This window comes from Gracilinanus agilis, chromosome 1, assembly GCF_016433145.1.
Source record: "Gracilinanus agilis isolate LMUSP501 chromosome 1, AgileGrace, whole genome shotgun sequence".
Classification (NCBI taxonomy): Eukaryota; Metazoa; Chordata; class Mammalia; order Didelphimorphia; family Didelphidae; genus Gracilinanus; species Gracilinanus agilis.
This window is the reverse complement of record NC_058130.1, coordinates 713,185,316-713,201,645: the sequence shown is the minus strand read 5'-3', so window position 1 is coordinate 713,201,645 and position 16,330 is coordinate 713,185,316. Positions and strand designations below refer to the sequence as shown.

General features: G+C 41.9%; 1 protein-coding gene across 1 annotated transcript; it reads right to left on the bottom strand.

Moving 5' to 3' along the window:
• Nucleotides 1–10,882: 10,882 nt before the first annotated feature.
• On the bottom strand, nt 10,883–13,992 carry SLC25A41 (solute carrier family 25 member 41). Its single transcript, XM_044658470.1, has 7 exons — nt 13,915–13,992; nt 13,384–13,539; nt 13,030–13,182; nt 12,361–12,468; nt 11,809–11,976; nt 11,464–11,611; nt 10,883–11,061 (listed from the first exon to the last, which is right to left on the bottom strand). The coding sequence occupies exons 1-7, from the start codon at nt 13,990–13,992 to the stop codon at nt 10,883–10,885; spliced, it is 990 nt and encodes a 329-aa protein (XP_044514405.1).
• Nucleotides 13,993–16,330: the final 2,338 nt, after the last annotated feature.

Sequence of the window (16,330 nt, the reverse complement as noted above, 5' to 3'; positions counted from 1 at the left end):
CTTCCTTCCTTCCTTCCTTCCTTCCTTCCTTCCTTCCTTCCTTCCTTCCTTCCTTCCTTCCTTCCTTCCTTCCTTCCTTCCTTCCTTCTTGAAATCAAAGCAAAAGAGTAGCAAGGGCAAGGTAAATTGGGGTTAAATGATTTGCCCAGGATCACACAGCTAGGATGTATTGATGGCCAGATTTAAACCAAGGACCTTCCATCTTTGGGTTTAGATCTTTATCTACTGAGCCACCTTAAATGCCCCACATTTCTCTTTCTCACCCCTTAATTTTATTTTTTTGAGGTGATATTATATATATATATATATAGTCAATATAGTCAACTCATACCCATGTCCTTTATGTACATACATTCTGACTGCCCTAAAGATAAAATTCTGATGAGTTATAAGCATCATATTCCCACATAGGAAGAGAAATAATTTAACCTTATTGAATCTCTTATGATTTCTCTTTCCTATTTACCTTTTTATGCTTTTCTTGAGTTTTGTATTTTTGAGTCAAATTTTCTTTTTAGCTCTGGTATTTTAATCAGGAATGCTTAAAAGTTCTTTATTTTGTTAAATATTCATTTTCCCCCATGCAGGATTATATTCAGTTTCATTGGATATGTTATTCTTCATTATAATCTTAGCTTCTTTGCCTTCTAGAAGATCATATTCTAAACCTTTTGCTCCTTTAGTGTAGAAGCTCTTAAATAATGTGTTATCCTGACTATGGCTTCACAACATTTTAATTATTTCTTTCTGGCCACCTAAAATATTTTCTTCTTCACTTGGGAGCTCTGAAATTTGGTCATGACATTCCTGGGAGTTTTCATTTTGAGATATCTTTTGGGAGGCGGTTGATGAATTCTTTCAATTTCTATTTTACCCTCTGGTTCTAGGATATTGAGACAATTTTCCTTAATGATTTCTTTCTTTCTTTCTTTCTTTCTTTCTTTCTTTCTTTCTTTCTTTCTTTCTTTCTTTCTCCCTTACCTTCTGTCTTAAATAGATACTAAATATTAATTCCAATTCAGAAAAGTGGAAAGGGCTAGGCGATAGAAGTTAAGTGACTAGCCACTGTCACACAGCTAGGAAGTGTCTAAGGCCAGATTTGAAACAAGGACCTCCCATTTTTAGGCCTGATTCCCAAAGCACTGAGCTACCTAGCTGCTCCCTTGATAATTTCTTGAAATATGATGTCTAGCTATTTTTAAAATTACTATGACTTTCAGGTAGTTCAATAATTATTAAATGATCTCTTCTGAATCTATTCAAGGTCAGTTGTTTTTCCAATGAGATATTTAAGATTTTTTTCCTCTTTTTTTTTTCTTTTAATTTAATTTTTATTGTTTCTGGTGACTCATGGAGTCATTAGCTTACACTTGCCCAATTCTGATTTTTAAAGAGCTATTTTGTTCAATGAGCTTTTACACCTCCTTTTCCATTTGGCCAATTTTGTATTGTAAGAACTTCTTTTCTTCAGTGAATTTTTGTGATTGCCCAATTCTGCTTCTTAAGGAATTATTTTCAATAAATTTTTTTGCCTCTTTTTTCCCATTTGACCAATTCTGATTTTTAGGAATTTCTTCCCTTCTGTGGATTTTTATGCCTCTTTTACTGTTTGGCCTATTTTTTAAAAAAATATTATTTTCTTCAGTATTTTTATATATCCTTAAACAGGCTGATGACTCTTTTTTCATTATTTTCTTGCATCACTCATTTCTTTTCACAATTTTCTTTCTACCTCTCTTATTTGATTCTTAAAATCCTTTTTGAGCTCTTCTAAGAATTCTTTTGGGGCTTGAGGCCAATTCACATTTTTCCTTAAGGCTTTGGATGTAGTTGTTTTGACATTGTTGTCTTCTGAATTTGTGTTTTGATCTTCCCTGTCATCAGTCTTTGTTGGGAGACTTTCAATGAAGAGAAAGGCACTATATCTTGAGATAGCTGATTATTCTAGGACAGATCTGATTGTTAAGAAGTCTTTCAGGATATCAAGGATAAATTTGTCACTTGGCCACTTTCACTCATTACATCTAGAAACAAATCAGAATCCCTCTTTCCCATGATAATCCTTCAAATAATGGCACAACACACGGTCCTAATGCCTGGGATCATATGGATTGTTCTAAGGGTTGAACTCCAAAGAATTATTTTTTCTTTTCCTTTTTGTGCTCTTTCCCATAATTTACTCTGGGTAGTCTTCACATGTCCAGTTTCCAGTGATATGCATAAAAGGGGCCCCTAGTTTTTCTGTTTCTATGAACTAATTTCTATGAACTCACTCAAGGTAACAAATTTATACCAGATATAGGACAGGTATTATTTCACTTTGCAGAAAATGTACTAACAGTCAAAAAAGCACTTATAAGAGCATATAGATATAGCAAATGCATAAAACACTCACAGTAGTTCTCCTCAGAAGGAACTAAATTTAGGATTTCTAGCAGGACAAAACTCCAACATTCTGTTAAGTCTCAGATTTTCCTTTGTAAAATAAACACAAATGCAATGTTGTTTTCCCATATTGGTCATGTCCAGAAATGTCACTCCAAAATCTGTAGCATCTTTTGTGACTTGGACTATCAGTAGAAGGCAAACATGATTTGGAGATACTGGATAGGCAACTTCTTCCTATCAGATCTATATTATTATATAGATAATTTATTGTGATAGTGGAGGATGGCAAGGTGCCAATCTCCTTTAACTATATTGTGGTTTTAAGTTTCTTGCTGTTTTCCACCTGCAGCAGCAACCACATGAAAATTCTTTTCTTTCTCCAAGAGATATATTTGCTGCTTAGGGAATCCTGGACTTGGGTTACTCATTAGGCAACCCACAAGGCTAATGCAACCCAAGAAATCTCTTCTCAAGCTGGAAGGCTAAGTTCTGGCATCATACTGTTAAGAGAATAAAAATTCTCTTTTCTATACAAGAGATCAGAGTTCAATTGCCCAAGATCTCTCTCTGTCTCTGTCTCTGTCTCTGTCTCTGTCTCTGTCTCTCTCTCGCTCTCTCTCTCTCTCTCTCTCTCTCTCTCTCTCTCTCTCGCTCTCTCTCTCTTTCTCTCTCTCTCTCTCACCATAAGGATAATCACATGATAGCCTTTTCCATGTACTTCTGTAAGACCTCTTGATACTTTCACATGACAGTCCCTGTTAGTGCATTATCTTGGGTTAGGAATGTCTATTCTCAAGAGCTCTTCTCCTCTCTGGCCTTGTGAGTAAGCATAGGCCTGCCTTTGCTATATATTTCTGCCCAGTAACACCATTAACTGCTCAGGGAGAGAGAATGAGAAGCAAGACACTTTCCTCTACCCTATTATATTCTGGAATAAAGGTACAAGGGGAAAAAAAGGAGAAAAAAGTCTAAATTCTTCACTTTAAAAAAAAAAAATCTTACCTTCCCTCTTAGAATCAATACTATGTATTGGTTCCAAGGCATAAGATTTGTAAAGGCTAGGCAATGGGGATTAAGTGACTTGCCCAGGGTCACCCAGCTGGGAAGTGTCTGAGGCAATATTTGAACCCAGGGCCTCCCATCTCTGGACCTGGTTTTCAATCCACTGAGCCATCTAGCAGCCCCCTAAATAGTTCACTTTTAAATGCTCTTGCAAAAGAGATTACTTCTCTGATAGAATATCATCTTCTTGGGTCCTAATCTACCAAATCATCTTAAGATGTGAACCCAGGACCTTCCATCTCTAGGCCTGGCTCTCAATCCACTGAGCTATCCAGCTGCCCCCTAGCTCTAGTTTTTAAGAAGCTTTTCTCTTATTTTTTCTATTAGCAAATATTTATTTTATCTCTTTGTTTCCTTTGGGGGGAAAAACCCCAAATCCTTATAATAATATGCACAATCAAGTAAAAATAATTTTCCACATTGGCCATGTCCAGAAATATATCATCACTTCTCTCCCTCAGGAGGAAGACAACACTCTTCATCTTCAGTTCTCTGCTATCACGCATGGTCATCCTGTTGATCAGTTTTTTGTTTTTTTTTTTTAACCCTTGTACTTCGGTGTATTGTCTCATAGGTGGAAGATTGGTAAGGGTGGGCAATGAGGGTCAAGTGACTTGCCCAGGGTCACACAGCTGGGAAGTGGCTGAGACCGGGTTTGAACCTAGTGTTGATCAGTTTTTAAGTTTTTCAGAGTTGTTTGTCTTTAGGATATATATACAAGTTGTTCTCCTGGTTTTTCTTCCTTCATTCTGCATCAGTTATATAAGCTTTTCTAGGTCTTTCTGAAACTATCTTCATTATTTCTTGTAGCACAATAGTATATTATTACATTTATATAGGAAAATTTATTCAGCTATTGATGGGCATACCTTTAGTGTCCAGTTTTTTGACAATACAAAAAGGTACTACAAATATTCTGGTACACTATATGTCCCTTTTTCTCCTCTATCTCTTTGGGGCATAGGACTAGTAGTGCTATTGCTGAGTCAAAGGGTCTACATATTTTGGAGTATAGTTCCAAATTGTTGTCCAAATGTCTGGATCAATTCACAATTCTAACAACAATGCCTTTTTGTGTCTGCTTTCCAATGGTTCAGACATCCAACATTTAGCATTTTCCTTTTTGTCATCTTTGCTATTCTGATGGGTATGAAGTAGAACCTCAGAGTTGCTTTAATTTTCATTTCTCTAATTATTAGTGATTTACAGTTTGAATTTTTTTCCACCTCTTGGAGGTATTTGGTGGTGTGATATAGTAGAAAGAATGCCAGGCTTGGAGTCAGAAATGCCTGAGTCTTTAGACAAATTGAGCCTTAGACTTTTGTTAGCTGTGTGACCCTGGGTAAGTCACTTAATTTCTATTTGCCTCAATTTCTTCAATTGTACAAATGAATTAATAATGGGATCCATCTAACAAGGTTGTTGTAAGGATCAAGAGATAATATTTGTAAAGTGCTTAGCATTGTACCTGGCACATAGTAGGGGGTATATAAATCCTTATTTCCTTCTTCCCTTGAAAACTGCTCATATCCTTGGGAAATTCATCAGTTAGGGAATTATTCTTATTCTTATAAATCTGAATCAATGCCTTATACAGTTGAAAAATGAGATCTTTATCAGAGAAATTTGCTACAAAGATTTCCCCCCTAATTTACTGTTTCTCATAATTTTAGATGCAAAAAGGTTTTAATTTTATGGAATCAGAATTGCCTATTTTATCTTCTGTGGGACTGTCTCCCTTGTTTGGTAGTTGACTGTTTCCCTATTCATAGATCCAAAAGGAAATCTCTCCCTTATTCTTCTAAACTGTTTATGTTATAAACTTTTATAACTAATTTATCCATATAGAACTTAAATTGGCATATGGTATGAGATATTGGTCCAAACCTAATTTCTGCTTAATTGTTTTCCTGTTTTCTAAGCAGTTTTTTTTTTTTAAGATGAGTCATTATCCTAATAGCTGTGGTCCTTTGGATTTTATGGATCTCTGGGGTACTAGGTTTTGTTTCTGTACATTGTGTCACTAGTCCATTGTACTAATTGACCTATTTTTTAACAACATCCAAATTTTTGGGAGGGAGATGATTGCTGCTTTGTAGTATAGTTTGAGATCTGGCACTGCTAAGTCACCTTTCCTTCTCACTATTTTTCATTACTTGCCTTGAGCTTTGTGATCTTTTGTTCTTTCAGATAAATTGTTTTTTTCTAGATCTTTAAAGTAATTCTTTAGTATGGCACTGAATAAAAATATTTAGGTAGTATTTTCACTTTGATTACTCTGGCTTAACCTACCCATGAACAATTAATGTTTCTCTAACAAATTCATAGAAGTCCATTTCTATAGAGTTTTATGGTTGTATTCATATAGTTCTTTCATGTAGGGGGAGTACTATATATTTTGTATTTTCAATGGAATTTCTCTTTACTGTAAAGCTTTGTTGCAATATATAGGCATTTGTGTCTTGCATGAATTCATTTTATATCCTGCAACTTTGCCAATTATTTCAATTAATTTTTAATTGACTAAGAAATTTTTCCTTATCTCAAATCTAAATTCGTCTCTTTAAAACTTTTATTCGTTTCTCCTAGTTCTGTCTGTTGGAGCCAAATAAAACAAGTTGAATTTCTTCTCCACATGGTAACCCTTCAAATGTTTGAAGACGGCTATTATGTACTGCCAAGACTTCTCTTTTTCAGGCTAAACATCTTCAGTTCCTTTAGTTGATCCTTATATGGTATGGACTTGAGGTCTTTTATTAATCTGGTTACCCTTCTCTGAACGTTCTCTCTGGCTTATCCAGTTGTTGTCCTTCCTAAACAGAATATTCCCAGGCAGAGTACAGAAAGACCATTACTTCCTTATTCTTGGAATCTATAGGCTTCTCTTAATGCAGCCCCACTTTACATTAGCTTTGTTGGCCATCATCTCACATATGACTTATGTTGAGCTTGCATTTCCCTAAATTCCCCAGATTTTTTTCCAGGACAAACTATTGTCTAAGCATATCACCTCCAACTTGTACTTCTGGAGTTGACTTTTTTTTTTTTTAAACCCTTACCTTCCATCTTAGATCAATACTGGGTATTGGTTCCAAGACAGAAGAGTGGTAAGGGCTAGGCATGGGGGTTAAGTGACTTGCCCAGGGTCATACAGCTGGGAAGTGTCTGAGACCAGATTTGAACCCAGGATCTCCCATCTCCGGGCCTGGCTGAGCCACTTAGTGCCCCTACCCAGAGTTTCCTTTGCAAATGGAAGAATTTTACATAATTTTTGGTTTCTATATTAACGACAAAAAATCTATATTAAAGACAAAAAAAGTCATCTCAGATTCCATGTAAGCACTCAAGCCAACAAAGTATATATATATATATAATGTGTGTGTGTGTGTGTGTGTGTGTGTGTGTGTGTATGTTTTAAGATAAAACATAAAGGGTTTATATCTAGACCCAAAGCAAGACAATTCTCCTTCCCTCTTGTAGGCCTCCCCTTCCTCCCAGGAGACTTTAGGATGCTCAGTTCTACCCTGTGTCTGAAAGAGAAAACATGGGGTCAGTAGAGAGTGGATTCCTTTCCCCGAGTATGCATAGTCTACATAGCTCCCAGTACCTGTGGAGGGTGGAGGGGTTAGGTCTGGATTTCCTCTTCCAGATTATTGCTCTGGTTCTTATTACCCTGTGGTGCTGGCTCCTGCTTGGTTCTGGACCATCTTTTTTTTTTTTTCCACAGGAGGTTTGTCCTTAGAATTCCTCTGCTTTTTCAGGAACTGCTCTATCACTCTAACATCCCTGGTCCACTGCTGTTGCCTTGGTTCTGTTGGTTCCTACCTCGACCCAGAAACTCCTCACTGTTCTCCTGTTGTCTCTAATGGCTGCCATCTCTAGGATCACTGGGTTCCCTCTCTTGGGACCACATGGTTCCCTTGGAAGAGAATCACAGACGCACAGGCTTCTCTTCTAGGGAGCCAAGCCAACGTCTGCGAGTAGCCCTCTCCTCCCTGCATCTTGTAGCTCTGCTTCTCTCCATCTGTTTCTAGAAATCTCTGCTCTCTTGTTCAAATCCAAGGGCATATCCCAATTGCAAGGCAACCCCTGGCTCAATCCATCGTTCTCCAACTGGGTTGAAATGAGGACATTCATACTATGTATATATAGTAAGATTTTTTTTTTGAAGAGACTATGTGAACTCCCCAACCAAGTTATGTTTTTAAAAGATGTGTGTAGGAGACAGAAAAAAAGCCAGATATAGGTGACTAGAAATGCACAAAACAGGCCTGAAAAAAATGGTGTCAGGCGTACTGAAACTCAGAATGACCTGGAGCTGGTGAAGGAAACTAAGGACTACAAAAAAGAAGGAAAAGAATAAGCATTTACAGAGTGCCTACTATATACCAGGTACTTTTTAGCGAATTTTATTTCATTTGATCCTCACAACAACCCTGTGAGGTAGGTGCTGTTATCATTTTAGAGTTGAGGAAACAGAGGTAGACAAGTTGTTTAAGTGACTAGCCCAGCCCGTTAAGGCTCTGAGGCTGAATTTGAATGCAGATCTTCCTGACTCAAAGCTCAGGTCTCTATTATGCTACTTTTATGTGATTGTTTCCCAGATCTATTGGAAGAAAAAAAGATAAAAGAGGGAAAGGACCTCTATTTGGGGGTAGACGACAGGATGATGACAATTTACCAAAGAGACAAGGCAGAGCTGCTTAACTTAATTTTGTACACACAGAATTACCCATGTGCTAAAATAATAGAACAAAAATGACTAATAGGGAGTTAAAACCCAAGAAAAAGAGACAGCAAGGCAGGTTTTGATTCCAAGGAGTAGTACAATGAACTCAATTAATTCAAATCATCTAGCCCAGATGAACTGCCTTCCTGAATCGTGAAAGAACTGAAAATTTTGATTACTAAGAGACTCTCAGTAATATTTAAAAGATGGAAAACAAGGGAGGTACCACAAGAATAGAGAAAAATAGATGTCCTGATCTGAGAGAGAGAGAAAAAAAAGAAACAGTCTGAAAAACTACAAATCAGTGAGCTTTTCTGGGAATTCTGGGAAAATTCTAGAATGGATCATTAAAGAGATGGTTGATGAACATCTAGAAAGTGAAACTGATTACAAAGAATTCTGGGAAAGTTCTAGAATGGATCATTAAAGAGATGGTTGATGAACATCTAGAAAGTGAAACTGATTACAAAGAACCCCACACCCTGGCTTCATCAAACATAGATTATGCCAGACAAACCTCACTTCCTTTTTACCTAGATTTTAGGTTTTTTCATACCATTGTTGGGGGGTGGAGTGGGGAAATGGAGAGAAGTGGACTAGATAGATGATTATAAATGATCAGAAAGGTTTAGAACTGGTTGGATGATCAGATTCACAAAGTGATTAACTGTCCAATATCAATGTGGCAAAGATCTCCAATGGAGAACCCAGAGCTCTGTGCTTGGCTATTTCTGGTTAACCTTTTATATTAATGACTTGGCTAAAGGAATTGATGTTATAGTCATCAAATTTCTAAATGATACAAAACTAGGAGGGAGACATGGATAATAGTCAGGATCCAAACAAAAACTAGACTGAATCTGCTTTTAAGATGAACTTAATAGGGATAAATGTCAAGTCTTGCACTTGTTTCCCCCACCTCTCCCCAGTCAACTTTATGAGATGGGGGATTCATGAATAGACAGCAAATGTTCTGGAAAAGAACCAAGGGTCTCAATGGACTGAAAGCTCAATGTGATCAGCCAAAAAAAGCTGATTCAGTCTTTGGGATGAATTGAGAGGCATAGCTTCCAGGAAAAAAAGGGAAGAGATGATCCCATTATAATTCTGCCTTTGTCAGAAGTTATCTGTCTAGGTCTAAAAGTAACAACTTTTAAAAAGGACATTGATTGATTAGCTGGAGTGTATCTAGAGAAGTGCAACCCAACTGGTCAAGGTCCTTGAAATATGAATTTCAGTTGAAGAAACCAAGGATGCTTAGCCTGGAAAAGAGAAAACTCAGGATGGGAGTGGGAGGGGCACATGATACCTGTTGAGTCTAGAAGAGGAATTATGTTTGTTCTCTTTGGCCCTAGAGCAATGTGCATGGGTAGCAAAGTAGCTAGATTTAGACAGATTGTCAGGAAAAACTTCTTAACGATTAAAGTTATTCAAAGGTTGGAATGGGCTGCCTCAGAAGGTGGAGAGTTCCTCCTCCTTGGAGGTCTTCAGGAAGGGAAGGGGCTGGATGATTAGATATGTTCTAGGGAGGTTTTCTTTTGGGTATAGATTGGACTAGACTGACACTGGGGTCCCTTCCAACTCTAATTCTATGATTCTGTGGCATTGGTGACATAATAAAGGCCTCAGCAATAAGTGGCACAGAGGATCTAGGTCAGAGCCCAAGAGTATACCTCCAACATTCCCAAATATAAGACTTCAGATTTTTGTCTTTACCTATTAAAATTCATCTTATTAGATTAGGCCCAAAGTTTTAGGCTGTTGGGAATTTTTTGAATCCCAGATCTGTCATCTGGTATGTTAGCCATTCCTAAGAACCTTTGTATTATCTCTTTGCCTAAGTCATTGATTAAAAACTGTTAAGCATCATTGATCCCTGGAGCACTCAATTAGAGATGATCTTCCAAATTGGCACAGAACCATTACTAAATCCTTTTGGGTTCTAGCCATTCAATTATTTCAGAATTCACATATCTTTATGTATATGTTTCTCCATCTTTTTGACAAAAATAGAATGGGAGGCCTTGCCTAATACTTTGCTAAAATCCTGGTAAACTATAGATACAGAATTACCTTGATGTACCATCTTAGAAATCCTGCTGAAAATAGAAATGAGATGCTGTGACTTGGCCTCCGGCTCCCCTCCCACAATCCAAGTGTTCTGGGTTCCATTTTCCTTTGCATATTCCAGTATTCCTTTTGTAGCCCAACTGTCCTAAGCTACCAGTTTTCTTCCAACAACTCTAGGCCTCTTAGGCCTCTATCTACCCTTCCACAGCCCAGAGGCCTAAACACCAATATTTTCCCATAGCTGTCTTGGATCATCAGTTTCCCTCCTATAATTCAGGTACCCCCTCCCCACCCCATCTCATTCACATACGCAGACACCACGCAATATATGGCTTTACTCCTTTATCACCACTTTCACTGTCTTCTCCAGACCTGAAGCTGGGCCTGGGAAAATCTCATCCGGCCTCCCTGGCAAGACCTAGGAAATGAGTCCCACTCTAGAGTCCTCCATGCCTTTCCCACTCTGGGGCTAAGAGCATTGAAAAGGGCTCTGGGCTGGCCTTTTTGCCTAGCATCTCCATGGCCCGATCCTGCTGGGCTCCCTTGGTGGGAGGCCCTGAATTTTTAAGTACTTCTCCAGCCCCCGTTGGGGGCAGGTGTCTGGCCTTCTGGCCCTCTAGGCAGGGGGAAAGGCTACTTAGCCACTCCCAGGGCACTCTTCATGGCTTCATACACCACGTAGCTGATGCCCACTGCTGGCAGCACTTTGAGGAGAGTGGGTGTCACCCCCCGGTACAGGCCAGGCATGCCCTGCTGGGCTAGGATCTTTCCAAAGACACCTCGCATGGTAGGATTGGAGCCCTCCACAGTGTCTGTGAAGTGTGGGGGAAAAGGGAGCATCAGTATCAGAACAAGAAGCCATGTGCATCCAGGGGTCCCTCTCTGTCCCGAATCAAGGGACCAAGTGAAAATAGGATTAGATTTACAGGGCCCAGAGAATTGGACAAGCCACAGCAAAGAGGAAATTAAGGAAATCCAATCTCCCACCCTTAAGTGTTTCCTGTGGCCTGCTTTGGTCCAATAGGCTCCTAGCCTTCCCTTCCACAATTCTGTTATCCTGGGTCCCCAGCTTCCTTCTGACACTGGAAGGATCTCAAGTCCTTTTCTATAACATGGAACCCAGATGATCTGAGCCCCTGGTACCCACTGGAATTTTGATAAAAGTAGGTGTCTTAATGTTGGAGAGGTAGAGGCCAAACTAGAGGGTGTCTTACCTTGGGCCTGCATCCTTGTCCGTACCAGTGTCAGAGGGTAGCTGGCCACCTGGCCACAGGTGCTTGACAGTGTGGCAGACAACAGGCTGACCATCCCGCTGGGATTTTCTGCGTCAAACCCTAAGTAGAGCCAGACCCACCTGAGCGACTATAAGGAGGGGAAAAATTGGAGGGGGCAGTGTTGGGCCAAAAGATTTCTGTGTCCTTGAGTGCCCTTGTCCTTCCTTAGCCCTTCCCCTTGCCCTCGATGAACCCCCAATCCCTTCACTGAGACCACACTCCCTCAGTGATCCCCTATCCCATCACTGGGAGGCCCAGGGCAGCCCCTGCCCTGGGGCCCCTGACCTCATAGACCGTCAAGTCGGTGCAGGCATAAGGCACAATGCCCATCATGTTGGGCAAGTAGCCCCGGTAGAAGGCTCGGGTCCCCTCACGTTCTAGGATCTGGAAGGCACAATCCAGTAGCCCTTTATACTGGCCTGTCCGCCGGAGCATCAGCCGGGTCTTCAGCACCTGGAGTTGGAGTCAGAGGATCTGGGTTCGAATCCATGCTCTGCTACTTACTAGCCGTGTGATTTCAGGCAAGTCCCTTAATTTCTCTGGCCCTCAATTTCCTCATCTATAAAATATTCAAGTTGGACTAGATGGTCTCTAAAGTTTCTTCTGGCTCTAAATCTTATGTTTCTATGAGATGCCTGGGCCTGGACAATATCCTTGTGGGACAGGAGGGTTTGGACCCCCTGCCCCCAACTTGTCATGCAGGGTGGGAATACTGTAGACAAAGCCCCAGAGAGAACGGCATGACTTGAGAGGCTCTGGGAAAATAGGGTCCTCAAGCCAGCCCCATCTTGCCTAATAATTACCCATGGGAGAGGCAAACATGGATTAGGGGCTCACCTCCATGGGATTGATGAGAGTCTGGGAGATAGCCACCGCCAGGGAGCTAGCCAGGATTCTTTCATGAAAGGGCTGTGAGGTATTCTGGTTGCAGAAAGAAGTCTTACACTGTGGAAGGTGAGTAGGTGACAGGGGAGCAGGGTATAAGGGAAAAGTCAATATTCCTTTCTCTACCCTCAGATCTCCTCCCAACTCCTTCCCAAGAATCCTCTCCCTAATCCCACTCCCCAATTTTTTTTCTTCACCTCCCGTACCCTCAAGATCATCCCTGTAACTTCTTGCTTCTTTAATCCCAAAAGGCTGGACAGAGGAAAGGGTAGGAGGGGACTCCATTTGTGGGTACAGTTGGACAGGGAGTGATCAAAAGAATGGGCACCTGGAGGGTTGCTGGAAAGAGAGGGATGGACTAGGACTAGGTTCAGAGTCAGGGCTGAGTGAGGGATAGTACAAACATTAAGGGTGAATGACTGGCCCCGGGTCAGAACCAAGGGGAGAGTTAGGGTAAAGGTAAGAGCAGAGGTTGAGAGGGATGGTCAGAACCTGGGTCAGGGGCAGATTTGGGGTCTAGGAACAGGTGAAGGTATAGTCAGGGGTCTGTGCAAGCATGAAGGCATAGGTCAAGGTCAGAGTCCAGGGGGATGTGGGAATAGCCTCAGCCTCTCCCCCCACCTGCTCAAAGACGGAGAACTTGATGGCGTACTCTGGTGCAATTTTGAGCACATTGATGCCATTTCCCCGCCACAGGGAGCGGATTCCTCCTTCTTGGATCATGCTCCGCATCCCCCCCAGCAAATTCATGATGTTTGTTTTGGAGGCATAGACCTGGGGACACAGGGAGAAGATGTCCCCATCCTTGTGCTTAGCCCCATCACCATCCCATCCCAGGATATCATTCTCACAGCCGTACCCAGCCCACCCTATTCCTCATCGCCGTTCCCATCCACGTCGCTATCCTGCCCTCAACCCTGGCTCCAGCCTTGCCCCAGACCAGTTCCCCATTATGTATCCCTGGCCTATCCCCACCTGCATGAAGACTTTCGCCCTGTCCAGTGGGGCTGTCCCAGTACGTGACACAGCACCAGCCACAGCCCCTGAGACCAGAAACTTCCACCAGGCTGCTTGGTTGGTCTCCCGCAACACTTCTACCGGGACCATCAGCTGTTCACCGGTGTCCAGGACCTGGCCAGACCAAGTCCCTGAGTCCCCATAAAGCAGCTCAATACCTCCGACCACGGAAAACTGTCCCCCAAACTTTAATGATTGGGGTCGAGAGGATCCTGAGTGGTGGTCTCCTCAGTGACTGCCTCTTCAAGGAGACATTTTGGATTGAGAGAGAGTGCTGCCCTTGCCCTGGCTTTGCCATCCTCACCCCCTCTCTGCACCATCCCACGAGTGCCATCCTTCCCTCTGGCATCTAGCCCAGCAGCTGGACGCTGGGCGTGCTCCTACAAGAGCTCTATGGGGAAGACATGGGCGATGTGACCTTTGGCTCCCCTCCCCAACCAGGACTGGAGGCCTTGGATTCCTAGTCTGAACTTGGCCCTGTGAGTTTACCTGCTGTTTCTCCTGGTGGTACGGGTGGGCCTCAAGTCTCTGGGCATAAGATTTGGGATCCCTAGGATGGGTTTCCATGTTGGGTGGGAGGGCTGGAGAGGGGATAGGAGAGGCTTAGGACAATGGGTTTCCTCCGGGGGCTCTAGCGATCTCCTGCTTGGCCACTCCGGAGCACAGGAATGAAGGGGGCTGCCTTGGAACCCTAGCTTCCCTGGGGAGGACCCATGATATCACAGAAGCTTTGGTGAAGTCACCAAATTCTGTTGCCATGGGGACTGGAATGACATTTAACTTAGGGGAGTGAAATTTCCCAAAGTTGCAGACCTATAGAATGTCTGAGCTGGGAAGGCCCTTAGAAAAAAGTCAGTCCAACTTCATTGTATTGTTTTTATTGATAATGTTTAATAATAATAATTAATAAATGATATTAATATTAAAATTCTCTAAGCTTTTTGGGCCAGCCCAGGTGATTAGAAATGTTATTCCTTTCCCTTTAAAATGGGTCTTATATTGTTAAAGATAGTTCAAGTTTAGTGCTTTAAAATTTACAAATTTCAGATTCACTTTGCCTCATAATAACCTTGTGAGGTAGGCATTGCAGGTACTATTATCCCCATTTTACAGAAGAGAAAACTGAGGCTTCGGGAGGTTAACTGACTTGCCAGATTCACACAGCTAATAAAGGTCAAATTCAAATTTAAATTTGAATCTCTGTCTTCTGACTCAAAGTTCTGTGTCATCTACACAGTAAGATACCACCAACTTCTAGGAGGACCTTTTAGAGATCATGTGGAAAGGCTGCCTTTTTGTATGTATCCTGAAACCCTCCCCTCCACCTTTGCTGTCAGTCTAGGGAAGCCAAAGGACCTCTTCTTAGAATCATGCTATTATATGCATGAAATTACAGAGGAAACATTATATTGAAATGGTTATCAAAATATTTTAAAAATTAATGAATCCCCTGAAATCCAAGGACCCTAAGGTCCATGGAACCCTGGTTAAGAATCCCTGGCTTTAGCCAGTCCCATCATTTTACAGATTGTGGTAGGCAGGTCTCTTGCACTGCCTGGGTCCAATTTCCTCATCATTGTGGAGTTCTAACCTATGAGTCAGAGATTCAAAGAATGTCATAGCTAGAAAGAATCTCAGTGATCATGTTTCCTCAAAGATGGGGAAACTGAGGCCCAAAGAAACTTATCTGAGCTCAGTCAACTAGGAGGCATAAGCTAGGATTTAAACACAGGTCAAATCTTGAGAGGCAAAAAGTGTCATACTTGGAATTCAAGCACCTGGGCTTAAGTCTTTGTTCCTAACTCACTGTATGAGCTTCCTTGAGAATATTCCTTCTCTAACTTTGGATCTCAGTTTCCCCATCTTTGAGGAAGTAGGGTCATTGAGATCCTTGCAAGCTCTGACTCCTAGGTTAGGTCTCCACAATGCTGAGGAAATAGGACCCAGGCGATGCAAGGGACCTATCTACCACAATTCATACAATATTTTTCTAGCATTTTGTGCCATTTCCATGTTTTTGTCCCTCACCCTACCCTGGGCACCTTCCCAAAGGCAGACATTGGAAGCTCCTCTTCCTTTTATCTATGCTCCAGGGCAGAACAATTAGGTCCAGGTAAAGGGCTTGGGATGTCAACATCTGGGGTTGGGGGGTGTTTTCTGCCTGCCAAGGCCCTCCAGCCCGTGGTCTTAAGCCTCAGTCTATCTGCTGACCTGTGCAAAGAGGCGACAGACTGCCTTATTGGCTCAAAGCTCCCAGTTCTGGGGTAGAAGGAAGGAGGCTATTATCACCCACAAGTACCTACCACCAGCCTCTTCCTGAAGAAGGGCTCTGGGCCTGAAGAATGGTAGGCTGTGATGCAGTAACATCTACTAAGCTTCCTGGGAGACTCTTCCTACATCAACTGCACCTGAGGCAGGAGCCAATCCTCTGCTCTTACCAAACCTTCCCCCTCCCATGACCTTGCCTCAGACACAGTAATTCCTATTTACAATTCTGCTCCAAGGATGGTAAATTTTGCACAGAGGGGTTTCACCCAGGTCAGTGCTGAAGCCCCCTCTAAACCCTCCTCCCCCCCCCAAATAAAGACACCACACGGGCTGGCCCTGGGGACTTAGAAAATGTATTCATTTGTTTCCCTTTGAAATGGCGCACACACAGGCAGATAGATTGGGGGGTGGGGGCGTATGAGTGGAGGAAGAGGGACCTCTGGATACTGCCTCTCCACAGGTACTAGATTCTCTGCTTTCAGAGGGAGGAGATCTTTAATACCTTGATTCTCAGACCTTTCCCTCCCTCAGCCTCAGAATCCAGCTATATAATACAGTATATACAGAGGTTCCCTGGAGGATGGGGGTTTTCATGTGTGTATTTGTGTGTGTGTGTGTGTGTGTGTGTGTGTGTGTG